The sequence below is a fragment of the Sander lucioperca genome, chromosome 2 (genome assembly GCF_008315115.2).
Source record: "Sander lucioperca isolate FBNREF2018 chromosome 2, SLUC_FBN_1.2, whole genome shotgun sequence".
Taxonomy (NCBI): Eukaryota; Metazoa; Chordata; class Actinopteri; order Perciformes; family Percidae; genus Sander; species Sander lucioperca.
In genome coordinates this window covers 3,060,534-3,079,988 of record NC_050174.1, presented here as the reverse complement: position 1 = coordinate 3,079,988, position 19,455 = coordinate 3,060,534, and the positions used below count along the sequence as shown (strand labels likewise).

Here is a 19,455-nt window from a genome sequence, read left to right as displayed (position 1 = left end):
GTACTGCGGCCAGGGGGATTCCTTCAGTGCAGGACTGGGTCCAGGCTCTGAGGTCAACTTAGCTCAATGATTCATGACATTTCTCACTAAGTAGCTGTGATGAATTACACATATTCCATTCATTTCTGACCATAATGAAAAGCAAAGTATTGGGAAAATGCCACGTGAGAGAGCCAAAAGGAGAATCACAGACAAAATGCAAGTTTTGACATTGCTGTTTTGTCAGATTAACCAACTATTTCACTACGTGTGTGATCTGCTATGTTGTTACCCAGAACTTGCAAGTGCTAATTTACCAGATGCGGTTTTCTTGTGGTTATTTTCTACTACACGAAAGTTGCAAACATGAACTTGACAGGACAGGTGGTGATGTGAAACAAGCCGGCAACAGTTTTACATTATGTAGATGAGCAGTACAGACACAACTGGAGTAATTCACAGTCTAAAAAATAGAAAAAATGTCTCAAAAAAAGTCTCATGATTTGTCCATCCATCCCTGCATCCATTTTTTATTCCCCGCTTGTACTAAGTCTGGATCACAGGACACTTATAATAACCATTCATTTTGTTATATTAGACCATCTTGCTTTTAAAAGTTTTATAGCCTAAAATATCAATAGTAAAGAGCTAATCCTCGGTCAAAGGTAACATTCTGTGCAAAACAGTCAAAGCTTCTACAGCTTCAGCAGCTAACAGCCCTTCTATACACACAAAAAAGAACGAAAGCAAACTAGTATACATGCACAACTAATGTTAAAGACTTACATAAATGCATAAACAATCTTTTGTTGGTGTGACGCTGGACTGCAACAACACCAGCAATATGTACAACACCCATACATAAATGTATACATATGCACACAAACTAGGAACTTTGGAATCTCAGAGACATTTTTATATCTCATTTACTTTTTGCTTCATATGTATTGTACAGACATGAGAATATGAATCTATCTATAATAACTACTGTGACAACTATTTGTGGTATATTCAATAATTAGCACCCAGTGCCTGGTTTGTTCCTCGTTCGTTCGGATTACTTGGGATTTTTTGTGTTCCTTATAGTAAAGTGCTGCGAATTAGGCCTATCTTACTGGGAAAATGTCAGTGTCTTGCAGAAAGTTAACAACCTCCATTCTCCTTGTTTCTCCTTGTTAGACATGTGAGCCAAGTTAGCCTCAGATGTTGTTATAAAATATTGACAACGTCTCTTGCAGCATTTTCACTGATGCCAATATACTGAGTTATACTGTGCTTGTCATTCTGACTGGCCATGTAGAAATAATGTTGTGATTATGTTGCAATGTTGGGAAATACTGTCTACTGCTAGTTGTCTATTGGATTTTCCCTTCATCTCCATTGTATTGAAGTCAAATTTGTACAGAAGAAGTTGGAACCAAATGATTCAAACATCTCACCCAACCTGTCATCACGCAGAATACTTAAAAGCAAGCACTTAGTGAGTGAGTATTACAACCATTGCTACAGTTATTTTATAGGAGTACACTGATGGACTATCGCTGATTATTCATCTGTGCTGAAGTGAGAAGATGCACTTGCTGATGTAAATATTAAGGTGGGGTTACAGGGTAAGCATTGTGCTGACAGATGAAAACTCCCTCTCCACTTTTGCAAGATTTGTTTTTATGAATCAGGCTTCTACTGTATATTGCAAAGATAATTCCACCAACCTTTCTCAGCCCTTCAAGAGGGAAATTAAGTTTTAACATCATCTAATTGCTGAGGGTATGATTGCAGCTATTGAATTGAATAAGCATGGGCACAGTTTTCTGTTTTGTGCACTGTGAGCCAGTAATCTTTCAGTTTGATACAAATACCCATTACTCCGGGGCAACTCAAAGCATTAGCACTCCTTTTCTATCAGTTCAGCACACAAACGCTTAGAGATTTAAGGACCGGTGAGTAGAATTTTAGGGGGATCCATTGGTGTTTTCATTAATCACCTGAAACTAAGAATTGTTGTGTTTTCATTAGCTTAGAATGAGCCCATCAGGTCTATAAATAGGGAGCGGGCCCTGTTCCACGGAGTTTGCTGCATTTCACAAGCTCTCTTAGTCTAATAAATACATGAAAAAACAACTCAATTGCCAAAATCACATAAACACATGCAAAATAGCCAACCAATCGCCTACACAGGCCGATTTACTGCTGTGGGTGTGTGCTTTGTGGTAACGTATGCTACTGGGTTAGCTGCTAACGCGTGGAGCGACACTTGTTCTTGGTTCAGGGGCTGTGTGCTGTACTACCATAGACTTTATGCTACTGGGTTAGCAGCTATGAGAGTCTGTTTTTGCACTTCGGCTCGTTCCTCCGCCTCGTTTCCACAGTTTTGTTTTGTGTCTGCGGCTCAGCACCTTCAGCGGACACGCCACCAGCGTCACTCAGATCAGAGAATGCTTATTTTTTCATGATTGAATGAATGAATGAAACCTAATTTTAAATACTTTTTTAATCATTCAAATTTGGCTGGTTGGTTAACAGAACATTTATATTTGCTATACCCGGACTTTTAGTGCTTGTTGGAATATGCAGCAGCAAGCCAATCCATCCACTGTGCTACAGAAAAGCAAAATCTTTTCAAATTTCTAGACCTGAAAAAAACAATGCTCAGTATGTTTTCAAATCAGGGCCTGTCACAGCATACTGTATGTAGCTGTACTTTAAAAAGCCCTCGAACACCCGAAGCACGCCTTGCAGCTTGGGTGGAGATAAAGCGGCAGGATGTAGCCGGTCCATCAATCGGTACACAGGCGGACAACGCTGTTCTTCGAAGTCCTCAAACTGCTTGTCACTGAAGAAGAATAGGGAGCAGATCTCTGGTCTCGCAGCTGTAATATACAGTAACTGCGGACGTAAGAGAGGCCCGTGCAGGGCACAAGGGCGTGAAAGACGACTGTGCATGCGCGAGGGATAAACCCAGAGGCGGACTTTACCATTAGGCAAAGGTCGGCAATTGCCTTGGGCCCCGAGCTACCTAGGGGCCCCCAAAATGCCCCATTAACTTATGCTTAAGGTTTTTTTTTTTTTTTTTTTAACTTTTCGCAAATTATATATTTCTAAAACTCCATTTGCGAAAAATGGCATCAAATCATTAGTTTCGCAGACCGGAGGGGGCCCCCCCACCTCACTACATGATTGGACTATTCCATTATCTCACTTACTGCGCATCTGCGAAAGTGACAAGGCTGTTGTCGGTACACGATCCGTTCTGCCTGCACGATCCGTTCTGCACATGCGCAAAATGTTCGCGCATGCGCGGTTGTACGAGGATTTACGACACTGCACGATCTGTTCCACGCTTCCGGTCGACAGCCAAGCTAACGTTAGTTTAACTAACAGCTAATTCGGCTAACTGCTAGCTGAGACAGCATGTAATAACTTTAAAAGACCCTCAAAATAAAACTTGAAAATAAACGTTGACATATATAACAAACACCTAACATATATAACAGCTGTTACGTCAGTTCTACTTTACTTGTGCTCATTTAAAATACAATCACTCAATACTTGTCTTTATTGTTATTACTGTGAAGTCTTAATTTAGCTGTAGCCTGCTTTTCCCATTACGTTTGAGTTAACGTTATTTTAGACTGAATCTAGCTGTCAGCTAGCGGTTAGCCGAATTAGCTGTTAGCTAAACTAACGTTAGCTTCCCGGTGGAGGCTAGCCATAGGCTAGCGTGGAACAGATCGTGCAGGTCGTATGGATACGTAAAACAGTATTATCTTGCGCATGTGCAGAACGGATCGTGCAGGCAGAACGGATCGTGTACCGACAGCTGTAATGCGCCAAAATACGGAGAAAAAAAAGTGACAGACAGACAGACAGGGTGTGTATGTAGAGTGACAGACAGTGTACAGAGTAGAGCTATAATGAAGCCAAACTACCCAAGTGGTGCTGAAAAAAGGAGGAAGCGGGAGGAAAGCAAAACGTTTTTAAAAAAATTGCCGAAGTTAACAAAGTTTTTTGTGATGCCTGCCGCTGACAATGACAACAACGCTACAACCCATGCCACAACCACCATCACGACCGTTAGCACTGCTGCTAGCGAGGAGGAGCTACCTGTTGCTGCCGACAGTGCCAGCCCAGGCTGCTCAAGTGATATTGCTGCTAACGTTATGGATATGGAATCAGTGATAGCAAGATTTGCTGAGGCCAAAGCTCGCAAGGTCAGATTATAGCGCTTTAGACATGACAATACAGACACACACAGACACTCACACACTCACTCACACACAGACACTCTCACACAGATACACTCACTCACACACAGACACTCACTCACTCACTCACTCACAGACACTCACACATAAACACTCACCCACTCACTCACTCACACACAGGCACTCTCACACAGATACACTCACTCACACACAGACACTCACTCACTCACTCACTCACAGACACACAGACACTCACTCACTCACACACAGACACTCTCTCACACACACACACACACACACACACACACACACACACACACACAGTCTCCTCCCTCTGACACTGTGTTAGAGAGAGGAGACTGAGAGAAACTCGAGGTTTCTTCTCTCTCATTTCCTCATTCATTCATTCAGTCTGTATCAGGCGCATTTTAATGCAGTTTGTTATCTGCATGAATAAAAACTTAATACATAAAACTTATTGTTAGGCAGATTATAAAACGTTTTTTTCTCAAACATGTCATGTCCTTTTGTCGACGATCCCGTTGATGAAAAAGCTGTATTACTTCACAGAGAGTTTACGTCGAGAGATGATATTGAGTCCCGACTAAATGTATTTTAATTTCCACATAACCAATTTGAGAGGTATTTTTTTCACAGTCCATCAGATATGTAGATACCTTATCCGTCCTCATATCACTAACATCCACCATCGTGGACATGCTTTAACATCCCAGCAGATTCTTTGTGTCGCATTACGTTTTTTGCAAACGGCAGTTTTCTTTATTGGTGATGCAGATCATACTGTAGGCTAATAGGAAAGCCACTCGTCAGAAAAGTGTGACCCGCTCTGAAACGTTTTTTTAAAAGTTTTTTGTATTGTTCCCTGGACACAAACCAGTGAGAGACATAAAAAAGAAATAAATGATTATAAATTATAGTTCTGTTAATGATCATGGTGCTGCAGCCTCAGAATGGGATATAGTAGTAGCCTAGTAGCTTACTTTTTTGCCAGTAGGATTGCACCCAAATGAAATTATAGGTGTAATACAATTCCAGTTTTCACTAGTAGGCTAATATTATAAGTTAACTGTGATTAAATATGAAATTAATACACTTTTAATGCTTACGCATTGACTCGAGCAGCAATTTTTTCCCACACCAATTATCTCTCTTTTGCAGCAGCAGCCGCCGTCTTACTTTTTTAACTAAATACATGTTCAAACTCGCTGTTTGTGCGCATGAGTATTTCCGCCGACCCGTTTGTTTGTGGTTGTTACCATGGTGAATCGTAGAATCATGGCTCCATTCATGCTGCCTTTTTATTGTGGTGGTGCACGCGCGTGAACCTACTCTGAGTTGATTGAACCAACTCATATCAGCTGTTCTGGAACCGAAAACTCTTCCCATCTCAGGGTAAATCAACTCAGACATCAGGGTTAGACTCAGAGTTTGTTAAACCTTCTACCTGAAACTGACCCCCGAAGTCTAGACATCATTGCTGTGTGAAGACTGCTGAAGAGAAGTTACAAGTAGGACTTTCTTAGAAAAATAAGGATTGACAAAAGGGGGGAAACATGAGATGTAGAGGGCCCCATGTCTGTGTTTGCCTTGGGCCCCAAAATGACTAAATCCGCCCCTGGATAAACCCAATAGCAACAGCTCTTAGAGGGCAACAATCCAAGACATCCATGGGGGGCCAATGGCCGAGGAGCCCAAAGAAATCAGTTACGTATGCCATCCTTCACATCTTGCATAATACAATGTCAACATTCATTACGTAAAGTAAATTATCCCTGGCTGATTCTATTACATGCCTGTGTGCTTTAAAGTAGGGAGACGTAATGATAAGTCCTAAAGAATATGCTTGTTTTGATTGACTTGGAACTGTGTAGAATTTTTCACACTATAATGTGTCCTCTAAATCATCTTTGCAACTGTAGCTAACCAGGAAAACTCCAGTGTCCATGTATACCCAAAGGCACACCTTGCATCAAAAGTAGACTTGATTCTTAATTAAACCGATAGAATACAGCAGCAGTGACAGCTCTGTGGCGCTTTGCCTCAGTAAAAACTTAACAGCCACTAAAGTTTCTTCTGAGTAATGATTAATGCATCCAATTTAATTGATCTGTATTGAACGCAGCATCATGGGTAATTAAATCATGGTCTACAGAGCACTGACTGCTCTCATAAAATGACAAGACCATAATTACCATTAAGCTTGGTTACCCTCTGACTGAAAAATACTAATTGTGTATCAATAACCAAGTGGAAGATTAAAACCCAAAACATCTCAAGCTGTGCAAATAGCTCACAGCTACAGTACAGCAGTCAATAACATCCAGTTCACAAATTTTAAGTAGAATTTTGCTATTCATACAGTGCATATTTATTCATTTTGCAATTTCACAGGTCCATAAAGACATGTCCAACCAACAAATGGAATTACCTGCTTTAAAAATATATTTACATTGTCAAAGATAAAAACTGCAGTGTTAATCCATCAAAATGCAATAACACCAAACGGTAACTTACTTAACTTATTATTCCCTTGCATATTATCTTGTCATGAAAAAAAAAAAAAAACAGGCTGCCAGACTTGCAGGCATCTCTATTAAAAGGAGATTCACTCGCTGAATACTGAACTGAACTGTATGTTCTCTTGTAACACCTCAGTGACCCAGAATATAGCTTCCTCCAGTAAATACAATAACAAAAGCATTGCACTCTCAGAAGAAGAGGGATGTGCTGTGAGGAGCCATTTATACTTTCATATTGATTCATAAACAGGCATCATTTTCAAACAAGCAATACAACCTCAAATACAGCACACAAATATACAGTGCAAAGAAGCCTCCCCGGGGGACTCAGTGGCTGTCCAAGAGTTTTAAAAAAATCACGATATAGGAGGAGAATATTGATGTTTCCTTTACTACCATTTAAATCAAGGCTGTTTGTTTTATTATTGTTGTCCCTCTCCAAGATGAATAGGGTGATAAAAAGAGATGCCCGCCCAGGTCTCGTCGACATTTTAGGGAGTCCTTTTGGAGCAGTAAAGATGCCCACTTGATGGATACCAGAGCTCTATAGACAACGGGAAGACAAAATGAGGAATGCTTATGGATGCAGAGGCGGATAAGGAAAAGAAATAGAGAGAACATGGGCAGTACACAAAAGAAAGGATGGGGGTGAAGGTTGGTTACATCAGCGAGGAACAGAATGGAGAAAAACAGCAGTGCAAAGACAGAATAACAGAGTGACATGCCAAAACAGTCCATCAGTATTAAAACTCCAGGACAGGGTAGAACAGGAGATGTACATCCAGGGAGAGCTTTACAGAGGGAGAGACAGAACAGACAGCCACAGCAGCAGCCTTCAACTAGAGAAGATACAAAATAAAATAAAAAACACGACACATTGACACACTCTTTGTCTCTTCTTCTGTGTTTTCAGTACACTGGTCTGTAGAGAAGCTCCCCAGAGGCAAGTCTGCGTTTCAGCTCCTTCCACAGCAGCTCCCTCTCCTTTTGGGCACCCTTCATGAAGCCTCGGTTCTCCTGGGCTCTCCGAGACAGGTAGGGCATTACCTCATTCACCGGCCCATAGGGGACGTACTTATAGACGGGGAAGCCTGCCTGGCCTGTGGTTGAAGTGGTATTGGAGAAAACAAAAGAAAAATGGGCTTTGTGATATGGATGGAGATGATAACTGTAGATATTTAGATTTTTTTGTGACATTTCTCTATTCCTGTGCAAATACTGTCTGTGAGTATCTGTGATTTTTAAAATGTGATGTTTGATTGATTGTTACAATTTCAGTTGTTACAGTTTCAGGTGAACATAATTTGTACAGGTTACTTTTGACAAGCTCCAGAGAACACATCACAAATGGACGTCATCTCAATTGGCTTCCTTCACTGAATGATTGCTACAATCCTTCTAATCGGGCCGGTTTGCAGCATTTGCACAGGCACCCTCAGTTTGCTGCATTTGAATTAGAAGAGCTGCTGCTGTCTGCCAGTCAGGCTCACATACTGTGACTGTTTTGCCAGGGCTTACTCATTGAAATAAATGTCCTTTCATCTAATCCACAATTACTAGCAAAGCATCAAAACATGATACAATAAAACAAAGTCATCAACAGAACATTCTGAGCTACAGCCATGGGTGGAATGCAACTAAGTACATTTATTCAAGTACTTAAGTACAAATTTGAGATACTTGTACTTTACTTGAGTCTTTTCTTTTCATGCTACTTTCTACTTTTACTCAACTACATTTCAGAGGGAAATATTGTACTTTTTACTCCACTACATTCATCTGACAGCTTTAATTACTAGTTACTTTACAAATTAAGATTGTTGCACACAAAACACATGTAGTTTATAAAATTGTGTTTTATTATAAATTAAACTACCCAACAATATAAAGGCCTACAAGTACAGCTGAAATTATAACCGTTAGACAATTTAACACAAATGTTTTGATCGTTTCCAAGTTTCTACAATGTGAGGATTTTTCTGCATTGAGTACTTTTACTTTTAATACTTTAAGTACATTTTCCTGATGATACTTACATATTTTTACTTAAGTAACATTTTCAATGCAGGACTTTTACTTGAAACCGAGTATTTTTACAGTGTGGTATTAGTACTTTTACTTAAAGTGCTCATATTATGCTTTTTACTTTTTCACTTTCCTTTATTGTGTTATATATCTTTTTTGTGACTGTAATAGATTTACAAAGTGAAAAAGCCCAAAGTCCATCTTCCAGAGAAAACACTGTTCACAAACTGCTGTATTAGGGGTGTGCAAAAAAATTGATTCACATTCGAATCGCGATTCAAGCTCTACCGATTCAAAATCGATCATCATAGAATTCCAAAAAAAAATAAATATTAATTGCATGTCTACTGCAATCACATGGGAAAAGTAACTACATTTACATACTGAGAATCTTTTTTTTTTTTTTTTTTTTTTTAAATCGAGAATCGTTTTTGAATCGAATCTTGAGCCTAAAAATCGATATTGAATCGTGACATTCTCTGAATCGTGCACCCCTAATCTCTATTGTAGTCCAGCCTTTACTTCCGTGACAAACGTGCATCACTTTGTAACACACATTATAATGCTCGCCTAGCTGGTAGTGTGGCACTCCCTCATACTCTGCTTCTGACTGGCACCTAGCTACTGCGCATGTGCGACTCCCAACAAAGATGGAACAGAAGCACAATGTCTCACTCTGTAGCTAAAACAGAGAGCTCAACACACAGGGTGAAAAGAGGAGCTGCAGCAATGTGCAGTACAACAAAAATATAGTGGTTTTTGAAAATTAAACCATGTAAACCTATTCTGATATAACTTCTAAATACAATTATGAACCTGAAAATGAGCATAATATGAGCTCTTTAAGAAAAGGATCTAAATACTTTCCCACCACTGGCCATAGCATATCTGAAAACAATAGCATGAAAACTGAAGTCAGTGATTGTAAATAATAAAGATCTCAACTCCGATCTGCTTTATTTTATAAAACAACTTCTTTATTGTTTCAAGATTCAAAGACACAGCACTGACTGCTCTATCCCTCGAGAAAACAGCAAAGAAACACGTGTGTCTGTTTACATCAATACCGGTCAAAAGCATTTCAAGTTGAGCCTCACACTGACAGACAACTCCCTGCCACCGCTCTGTCTGTCTTTGACTGACAAAGTGGTGCGAGCCGGCACCAGCGCTTCGTTAAGACAGCTTGTCAATACTGAGGTGTCTCAGTTCATATGTCACGTTACGGGCTGCAGACTGACTTTACATGTGCACTTCATGCAGTCCATGTGGCCTGTGGGGTATATATGTGTAGCTGAAAGGTCTTAAGTGACATAGCTGAGAGTTATAGGAGAAGGTAGCGGAAACAGATCCTGCAAAGGCTAAATTTAAACTGTCAAATCATCCTCAGGTAGGAAAGATCATGCCTTGGCATTGCTGGTTGTGTGAGAGAGTGTGTTTTGTGTGAGTTTTTCTCACCCAGTGGAAAGCTGATCTGGTCGCACATGCCCAGTAGTTGACCAAAGTACACCTTGTTCTCTGTGGGTAAGAGACCCAGCTCATTCATTCTGAATGAAAGAGAGAGAGAGAGAGAGAGAGAGAGAGCGAGAGAGACACTTATTAAAATAACTTTTGTTTTTACAGATGCAAAGCTGAATAAAGAAAATTAATTGTAAATGGGTTTTGTCAACAGTGTCTTTGGATATAATTAGGGCCGTACCTCCCCAAGGTGTGTTTCACCGTGTCCTCATTATGGGAAGCCACCATAACGTTGGCATTTCTGTTAAGCGCAATCTCATCCAGCACATAGTCCAGACACCTTACACAAATACACAGACACAGCCAAATGCACACAAGTACAGCAATTTAACTTTATTTTCTCCTAAACTACTCACTATAAAATATTAAAATATGTAATATGTATATACATTGTTTCATAACTCATCCAAACAAATATTTCTCATTCGTATGTAAGATTTATTGTGTGGTGCAGGACTATCTTGACACAACTAAACAGTAAAATTGTCCCTAAATACTCAAAATATTTACCATAAATCTCTAGAACCTCTGCATTCTGCTTTCCTGCTAGTGTAGCTGTGTTAATATGCATGTGCTTTATCACCATCTGCATATTTTGAATCCCACCTCATGCTGTGCTGTAGCCCATCAGCTAAACTTTGTGTCTCTAATATGTTGATGTTTACCTCAAAATCCAATCGAGTGCTTGAGGGTGGCCTTTGCTCTTTTTGTGCAAAACAAATTGATCTCCACAGGGTGAGTTCTCGGAGCTTGCCTTAATCCAGGAATGTCAGAAAATTGCTACACAGTACCCTTGGAGCTGGGTGGTATTCTGTAACTTGCACAAGGACAACTCAACAGGGTGGAAAGCTTGCTGACACAAGATGTTAAACCCAGAAACTCCAATTGAAGGACCACTTCCTTTAAAATGAAATCCTTGTGCTGTCCATTGCAGCAGATTTGTGCCTTGAAGGTGGCCATTTTAAATCTGTGAACCACATGGGAAAATCAGGGTAGCAAAAGTTTTTTTTCTTCCCTGTGGTGTTTTTGTGCAAGACACCTCAACTCAAAACTGTCTGCTATCTAATAGCAAAAGGCTATAGTAGCAGACAGCTTCTCTGTGTAAATATGAAGAAATGAAAGCTTGGCTAAAACAGATCAAACCCTGCAGATGCAGATTTGGACAGCTGTCAACAGTTAATAAACAAAGAAACAAGCCTTGACTCTTACCTGTGGTACATTATATTGGTAGACTCATAGTCAGGGTTAATAGGGTCCTCATAACCAATGTCTTTGGCCCTCTCTCGCTCCTGATACATGTAGGCCCCACGCACCAGCTTAGAAGCAAAATGCCAACCCTCACGTCGAGACAATTCTACATCCATGGTTACATTGTCGTAGGCCTCCTGCAGAACAAAAGAAGAGAATGATTCACTCTATAGCAAAGATAAAATCAAAACAAGTCCTTAAAGTTTAGATACAGAAATGTGCAATAATTATTTTATAATTACTGTAGACCTAACTAGACAGCTATTACAGAGCCAAATGATGTGTTCACTTACAGTGCAGTACAGTTAAATTATTCTTACATCACATATGGGTCTACCTATTCTACCTGATGTGGCCTAGGCCACCTAGCATATCAGCCACCAGACACCATCAGTGCTACTTGCAAGCAAAATCAAAGAAGCTATGGACGACAAAACCAGACATGAGTTGAAACAGGATGTTAATCACATGACTGAAACTGCTTTTTATTTGAAATGGTGTATTTAAAGAAAATCAAAATAAAGCCCCCAAATTCCCTCCAACATTATCCTCTTCTTGGCCATGTCACTGTTTCATCCTCAACACAGCTGATTCAGTAATCTCTTTACACGTTGACATTTGGAGTTACAAGATTTGTCCCAGCATGTTCTTCTATCATTAGAATTAGAACGGTTGTGTCTGCATGCTTTGTGTGCAGACAAATTGTTTACACATTCCAATCTCTGGTCTTTTTCGCCAATTGTGGATTCTAACCTTGAGATAACACTGGTAGGTGTTGAAGATGACGGGCTTTTCTTTGTTGTAGATCCTCTGCATCTCTACTGTCAGTCTGCTGATAGCCGGCTGGAAGTAGGTTTGCTCTGCATCCACCATCAAGCGAACACCATTCTCAATTGCATGCTGGAATAGAAAAATTATGTAATTTATCACCTACCAGTGTGTATTATGCTGATGTGCACGCTAATGTGATTAAAATAGTTGCATGAATGAATCATTCAATGAATGTCATTACTGTTTCTTTCTAAAACATACATTGTGACTTTCAATACAATACCCTAGATTTGTTATTGCCTTCATTATATGCTTACAGTGGTCAACAGCACTGCAGTGGCCTTAGTCATATTAAAAATGGTACTGCTGTACAATACGGTTTAACCAATAAAAGATGCCACAATGTTACTACACATTTGGTTAAACTATAAGTGCTTGCCCCTTGCACGTTAACAACAAATTACTACTAAGTGGGTGTATATTTGCTTACAGTGATCAGTGTGAGTTTACCTTGACTAAGATGTCCATGCGCTGTAACATCCTCTTCATTTGTTTCTCCTCCTCTGTAGTGAACTTCTCCAGCAGAGGCTCCAGATCACCTAGCTGGACAAACAACCCAGGAGAGTGTGCACCAGGAGATGCTAATTAACCAAATATCACACAGCATGACCCCTATTAGGGCTTCTTACTTAATTCATCCTTCAGCTGTCTTTATTCCAAGCTCAACTGATACGTCGAGGGTAACATGCCCAGATGTTGTAAACATGCAATTAAACCATGCCTTTCCTCAACTCAGAGCCAAGTGATTCACACTTGAAATCTCCATTATCCCAGTTTTAAAACCGAGACAGTTTACTTTAAATGTACTCCAAATTGGGTGTAACTATATAGTAGTTATATAGTATATATATATAAAACTATAGTTATATAGTTTTATAGCTATGGGTGTAACCCTACAACAATCTAAAATGGCAAATTTGGGGGCTGATAAAAGTACTAAATAGCTGTGGTGTTTCTAGAGCTGCAACTGACCTAATTAGGTTTAAGGTGTGGTTAAGGCAAAAGGAGCTCAAATAAACAAATGAATTACAAAAAAACTGAAAAACTAAACTGTACGGACAAAACATCGACAGCGAGGTATAAATTAGTAACATTTTTTAGATAACATCAACCTTTTACTTTAGTTACTGCCAGATTTTTCTGAAATGTATTTGTCATGAATGTGTCACAAGCTTGTTCACATAAGCGGAAACAAACACATTAACGCGACATTTAGGTACAATCCCAATATAAGACAGACGTAGACAGTGGCTGTGCATTTCACTGAATTGCTTACATTTCAAAACCAGTTCAACAAGTCTCCTGCCTGCTGTATACACATTACATTTGGAAAAGCAAGAAGTCCCTCAATTATTGTGTCCAGTGAGTTTGGGTCTTGAATTATACTGAAACGTTCTGGGATATTATTTTAACTCCATTTACTGACAGTACATTGGTCTTTCAATGTTTTACTCTACTGACCTCTACATTTGGGACAACCAACAGGTCCGATATCTTTGTTCTGTCGTCTATTAGGCTGTTCCAGTCGAGCATGTCAATGGTTCTGTCAAGGCAGAAAATAGAAAGGTACAGTGTTATGGCAACAGTGTATTAGTGAGTGTAAAATATCACCAGTATCTTGGTCATTTATTTTATTATTTCCATCACTGAAGCTGAGCATGTCCTTAAAGATAGAAAGAAAAAAATGTGACTTCTTATTCCATCTGTATTGTCATTGTATATTCACTTATTAATTTCAAACAAATAATATGTGGAACAAGAAACAGCCAGACAAATATATTGTACAATACTGTGCATGTAACTGTAAAGTGATTTGAATATATTTATTTTGCATATTGGTGAAATAGTGGTGATTGTTTTGTGATTTAATGTTGTGAGTAAATACAATGAAAGTTTGGAAAGTATTACAACTGCAAAAAAAGCAACAATGACATTGTTTTACAGATATGTCGGGGATATTTACGGTTTATATCGGTAATCTGCATGTGTTCATGCTTACCCTAAAGATTTCTCTTTACTTCCAGTAAACCAGCCATACAAGTCACCTTTTGCACCCAGTTTGGTCAGGAATTCCTAGATGGACATAAAGATATAAAGTACTGCAAGGCATAGTGTAGCTTTAGCCTCATATTGTGTATGAAATACGTTCACCAGGAGAAAAGAGAAGGAAACATTCAACCTGCAGTTCTGTCAGCTCCAGCCTCTGCTCTAACGCCTCTATGCCATCTTTCCCCTGCTGTGAGGCCAGAAAGGTGAAAAATCGCCTCCATTTAACCAGGACCTCTGAGAACTGGAGCTTTAAAAAAAAGCCTGATGTCAGTTCACTTCCACAAGAGTATCACCTAAATGAGTGCATTGACCTCTCAATCACCCCTTACTGCCTACCAGAAACTGAGGTCGTCCTAGAGCAGTCATTTTGATGGCAGAAAAACCATCCATTGAACTCCCACCTAAAGGTCCAACATACTTCAAGTCTTTAAATAAATCAAATTGAATAAAGACAAAAGTATTATCATGATGGTAGTTTAATTTACTTACCAGATGCTTTGATACATCTGATGAAGGTCTCCATATGCTGGTCACATTTGGCCTCATCGGCGTAAAAATACGTGCGTGCTCCGGTTACACCCTCGCGACGGTCCCCGAACTGTTTGTGTGCTTTGTATTTCTTCTCTCTGTGGTTCTCGCCTGGGGCAGAAAACAAATTTGCATGTCTATTACTTCTAATTACATCATATACTGTGTCCACAAATGAGAACAAAACAAGGCATCTTACCTATGCTCTCTTTCTCTGCAGCGGATACACATGAACTAAATTAGAAGAAATACAAAAAGATTAAAAAAAAAAAAAAATAGTGATAAGTAAACATTACAGATATTAGTTTTATCAGAAAAACGTCAAATGTCTTTTGTTCAATTTGGGAACTGAGCGCTCTTTATGTGAACATTTTGGCCTTGTGGCGCTGGCATGCCAGAGGCTGATGTTGTGTTTAGTGACCCTCTATATACCGAACTGTCCTGTTGTCAGCCTGCTGACCCTCCAGATAGGGCAGTTGTAGCGTCACACCACACTTCATAGGGAACTGGGGAGCTCAAATGGATGACTAAACACTAAGCATGCTTGACATCAGGGACGTCAATAGAATTCAAAGCCAGGAAACTGAAGGGAGTTATATAACATGACATGGCACTTAGCAGGCCCTTCTATTGTAGAAATCGGCATTTAACTACAATGTATGCATTTGACACTGACTTTGACTCTGAAATTGTATTGTCTTACACACGTTCAATACTGTTTTCTTTATGTTAAAAAGAGTAGTGCAGAAACCATCAGTCAAATAATTGATTAGTCCATCGAAGGAAAAATGTATTGTCAACAGTTTTGATAATTGAATAATCATTTGTCATTTATTAAGGACAAATGCCTCTCACAATGTGAGGATTTGCTGCTTTTCTCTGTTTTGTATAGTTAGATGAGTATTATAGTAGTAGTAGTAGTAGTAGTAGTATAGTTAAATGAAATCTTCTGGGGTTTTGGACCATTGATCAGAACTTGGGAACACTGGGAACTTGTGATGGTCATTTCCCACTGATTTCTGACATATTTTAGGCTAAATAATCATTTAATTGTAAAAAAATAAATAAATATATAAACAGACAAATGTGTCTATAATGAAAGTAATTGTTCCATACAGCCCTAAAAATAAAACCAATCTCAGAGTTTTAAGTAGCATTGATCATTTGGGGTAAGTAACCATGTTATCAGTACTGGTTCCAGTTGAGATTTATAAATTCTGTTTCAAATGCTTTATGTGTAATACTGCCAAAAATTCAAATTGTGTTAGAAGCACAGATTATTGGTAATCTTTTGGCATGAAACGGGACATTTCAATACAATTTGATTACTGTCACAACTTATTAGTTTTAGCCAGCTTCATTAGAAACATTCTGGCCTTCAAAACCATGCATTAATAAAATCCTAACTGTAAAATCAGGTATATATTTTAAGTTCAAATAGCCCACGCAACTGTAGCCTGGCATTGCTCTAAACATTAAGCCAGGCCTCTGTTCCTTACATCTTCTGTTGCAATGAACTAATGTTGTTGTTGCTACAGTATCTTGACAGATCATTGGAGTGCCTGTCAAACCCTGCTGTCTGAGATCAAGCTGGCTTAAAGTACCTTGTACTCCTTTATAGTTTGAGATGTATGTTCACCAAACAAAAGCTTTCTAGGCTGAGGTTTGATACTTATTTTGATGGTTTCAAGCTTACATCCCCAATAGAAAAAAAAAAAAGTATATATATATATATATATATAAATCGTGTTACTGGTAATATGGTATAAAAAACACACTGAGAAAGATAAAGGGGTGGAAAAAGTCATTGCAAAGGGCTTGCCTATGAGCTTTATCGCCTCCTTACAGAATGTGATAACACATTAAAACAATAAAGGCCATTCTGTCTGGCACAAGCTGACATTGCAGTCAGCTGTCACTCTACGTCAACAGACTTAAACACTGGATACTTAAACATACTGCCTAACAGCCCTATTCACTATGCCTGACCTTTGAAAACAGATGTTGTGTGAGATAAAAAAGCTCAGTCTTAAAAAAGGTCAGTCATTTTTGAGTATTATGTTGATGCTAAGTAAATCTGACAATTATGTTTCTATTTTTCCCTTCAATGAAACAAGCATAAAATATATATATAATATATACTGATTTGACGATGAAGCAATTCCTAAATGGGCCAAAAAGTCCACATTTTATTTTGGACTACGAGATGTCCTAATTACTCATAATGCATGAATGCCCAGAGCTACAAGTAACATTGCTGCTGCCTCTGCCCAGAGAGACTGCTTGCATAAGGTCTGTAATGTCATCCAAGTTAGCTCACAGATCAAATAGCCACTGCCTTGTGCTACCCATGTGACAGAATTCCTAATGAGTGAGAAATTCTCTCCAGCCAGCCAATCCAGAACGAGGGGCCATGTCATAGCCAGCAAATCATGCAGTAAAGTGTGTTTACTTCCTGGTTGTGAGGCATACTATTGATCCATAACTGACTGTATGTTTGTACACCAATGATTCCTGCAACCAGGTGTTGACAAACACACTTGAAACACTGACAATATAAACTCAAAAAAATACTCAAAATCTACTGAAATTTGTGTTAATACTGCAACTTTCATACTCCATCTCTTTCTGCTCGGCCTCCTCCTGGCTGATGTCTTCCTCCACGCTGTAGTCTAGGACAGAGCCGACGCCGAAGGCCTGATTCTTCTGGATCAGCGGCCTGATGGCCATGTGGTCCTCACCGGCGACAAACTGGCCATAAAATGTCATCTTCATGAACTGGTCGAAGGCTCTCTGGCCCAGGATCTTCTTACCTAGATCCATTATCTGAGCAGGAAGAGAGAGGACATCGTACATAACAGCAGGTATACTGTATAATGTGCCTATAATGTATTCTACATGTCATTTACCATATTTTATGTGAATCATACTATCCCAGACAAGACAGGCTGTAGGCGGGTTTTGAAGGCAAAATGTTTACCTACAGACTACAAACAGTAGCATGTGTTGATCTTTCACAAACAAAATAATTCAAATTATAGTCTTACCCTCAAGCTAACTACTGCATGAAAGACTAAAACAGGGAAAAGTATGAAACATTGCAGGTTCACTGAAAATCTGAGTTATGCCAGATTATATTACTGCTTCACATGAGCCAAGCTTTCCATTGATTCCAATGAAGATGTGAGTGTGAAAGGAATAAACCTGCAGTGCTTGAAGTATATTAAGGCACTATACCACCATGCATCACAACATGGGCTGAAAAAAATTGCCTTGTTTGAAGGGTAAGTGTGTCTTGTGGTTAATCCGTTTACTGTGTAGTGACATGACCAGATGGATATAAATTAACTGACATCAAGCCTACAGCTAGCATGGAGAGGTTGCATGCTTGGAAAAACAGGTTGTAATTTAAGAAGTGGAGGTTATTTAAGCCTAGGGGTTATAAGCATGAGGGGCAGACATATACTGTAGGTCTATAGGTTCAAATTTGACATATAGCTAAGTTTGGTTTTAACTTGAACACCTCTCACAAAGAGGCTATCTGTGGGCCTATGTCAAATGAGTTTGACCTATTTGCATATGAAATAAGACTTTAAAACTATAAAAAAAAACAAAAAAACAACTAAGGTTTAACAACTTAAATATGCCCACCACTATGCCAATTTTTCTGGCGTCTCGTGCCTTTTGTACTCACCGGTTTTGATGGGGACTACTTTTCCCCGCCTATGCTATGCCAAATGTCATATAGGAGTAAACTAAACGCTAACCTTTACTATATTGTCGTCATTAAGTCACCTAAAACAACATTCATCGTTATTGGCCGGGTTGCAAGGTAAGATAGCACCTCAACAACGTTACCTCTTTATTCTTATCAACCAGGAAGTCATAGGAGCAAAGTTTGAAAACCACCAAACTTCTGAGCAGCTCTAATGAGTCTTTGCTCTTGTAAGCCCCCTGTGCCTGGTCAAAGTCTACGGAGACCTCATTAGCAGCAGCGGTGGTGGTGGTTCCGTCTCTCCCTCCTCTCCCCGGCTGTCCGGGAAACTCCATGTTGACCGAGTCATGTTGAGCACCGTCGTCCTGCGGCTCCGTCTGGGTCGCAGAGGTCGAGGACCGGAGTCTTCGGCTGGAGAGTAACCGCTTAAAGGGAATGTCCGCCCCTGCCCGTGTCAGGGCTGGCACGGTTTTTACATGAAACATCACCGTGGAGGAGGAAGATGTCAGCGAAGCGGTGAGGGTACGCAGACCATATGCCCGTGCGAGGCCAGCTGCACACGCTACAGTGTGAAAGATAGGAAGCCAAGCAGTCACATTAGCATCACTTGGTTGGTGGAAAGATTGTGACGCAAGAGTTGTTTACATCATACGTAGGTAAAGCACGCCGTTTTTTCCTCTTCCCAGTTTCCGCAGATTGCAGTGGTGGTTAATTATAAGTAGGTCTACTCCTCGTTATAAACAATTGTTTGTTGGTATAGCCTACTTTTTGCTGAGCTTCCCTAGAATGGCTCAGTTTTAGGCTTAAGGTAGGCCTATAA

The 19,455-nt window shown here is 39.6% G+C and overlaps 1 protein-coding gene across 4 annotated transcripts; it reads right to left on the bottom strand.

Moving 5' to 3' along the window:
• Window positions 1-6,555: 6,555 nt before the first annotated feature.
• prodhb (proline dehydrogenase (oxidase) 1b) lies at window positions 6,556-19,354 on the bottom strand. Of its 4 annotated transcripts, XM_031305325.2 has the most exons (14): window positions 18,779-19,327; window positions 17,538-17,746; window positions 15,120-15,154; window positions 14,882-15,031; window positions 14,729-14,793; window positions 14,523-14,639; window positions 14,343-14,416; window positions 13,805-13,886; window positions 12,794-12,886; window positions 12,266-12,412; window positions 11,474-11,649; window positions 10,446-10,544; window positions 10,205-10,293; window positions 6,556-7,824 (listed from the first exon to the last, which is right to left on the bottom strand). In XM_031305325.2, the coding sequence occupies exons 1-14, from the start codon at window positions 19,118-19,120 to the stop codon at window positions 7,634-7,636; spliced, it is 1,869 nt and encodes a 622-aa protein (XP_031161185.1). In that variant the 5' UTR covers window positions 19,121-19,327; the 3' UTR covers window positions 6,556-7,633. The 4 variants fall into 4 exon arrangements, 3 of the variants coding, with proteins under 3 accessions (XP_031161185.1, XP_031161190.1, XP_031161187.1); XR_004105983.2 differs by lacking the exons at window positions 6,556-7,824; window positions 10,205-10,293; window positions 10,446-10,544 and adding exons at window positions 10,650-10,819; window positions 10,930-11,231 and having other exon boundaries at window positions 18,779-19,354; XM_031305330.2 differs by lacking the exons at window positions 10,205-10,293; window positions 10,446-10,544 and having other exon boundaries at window positions 18,779-19,334.
• Window positions 19,355-19,455: the final 101 nt, after the last annotated feature.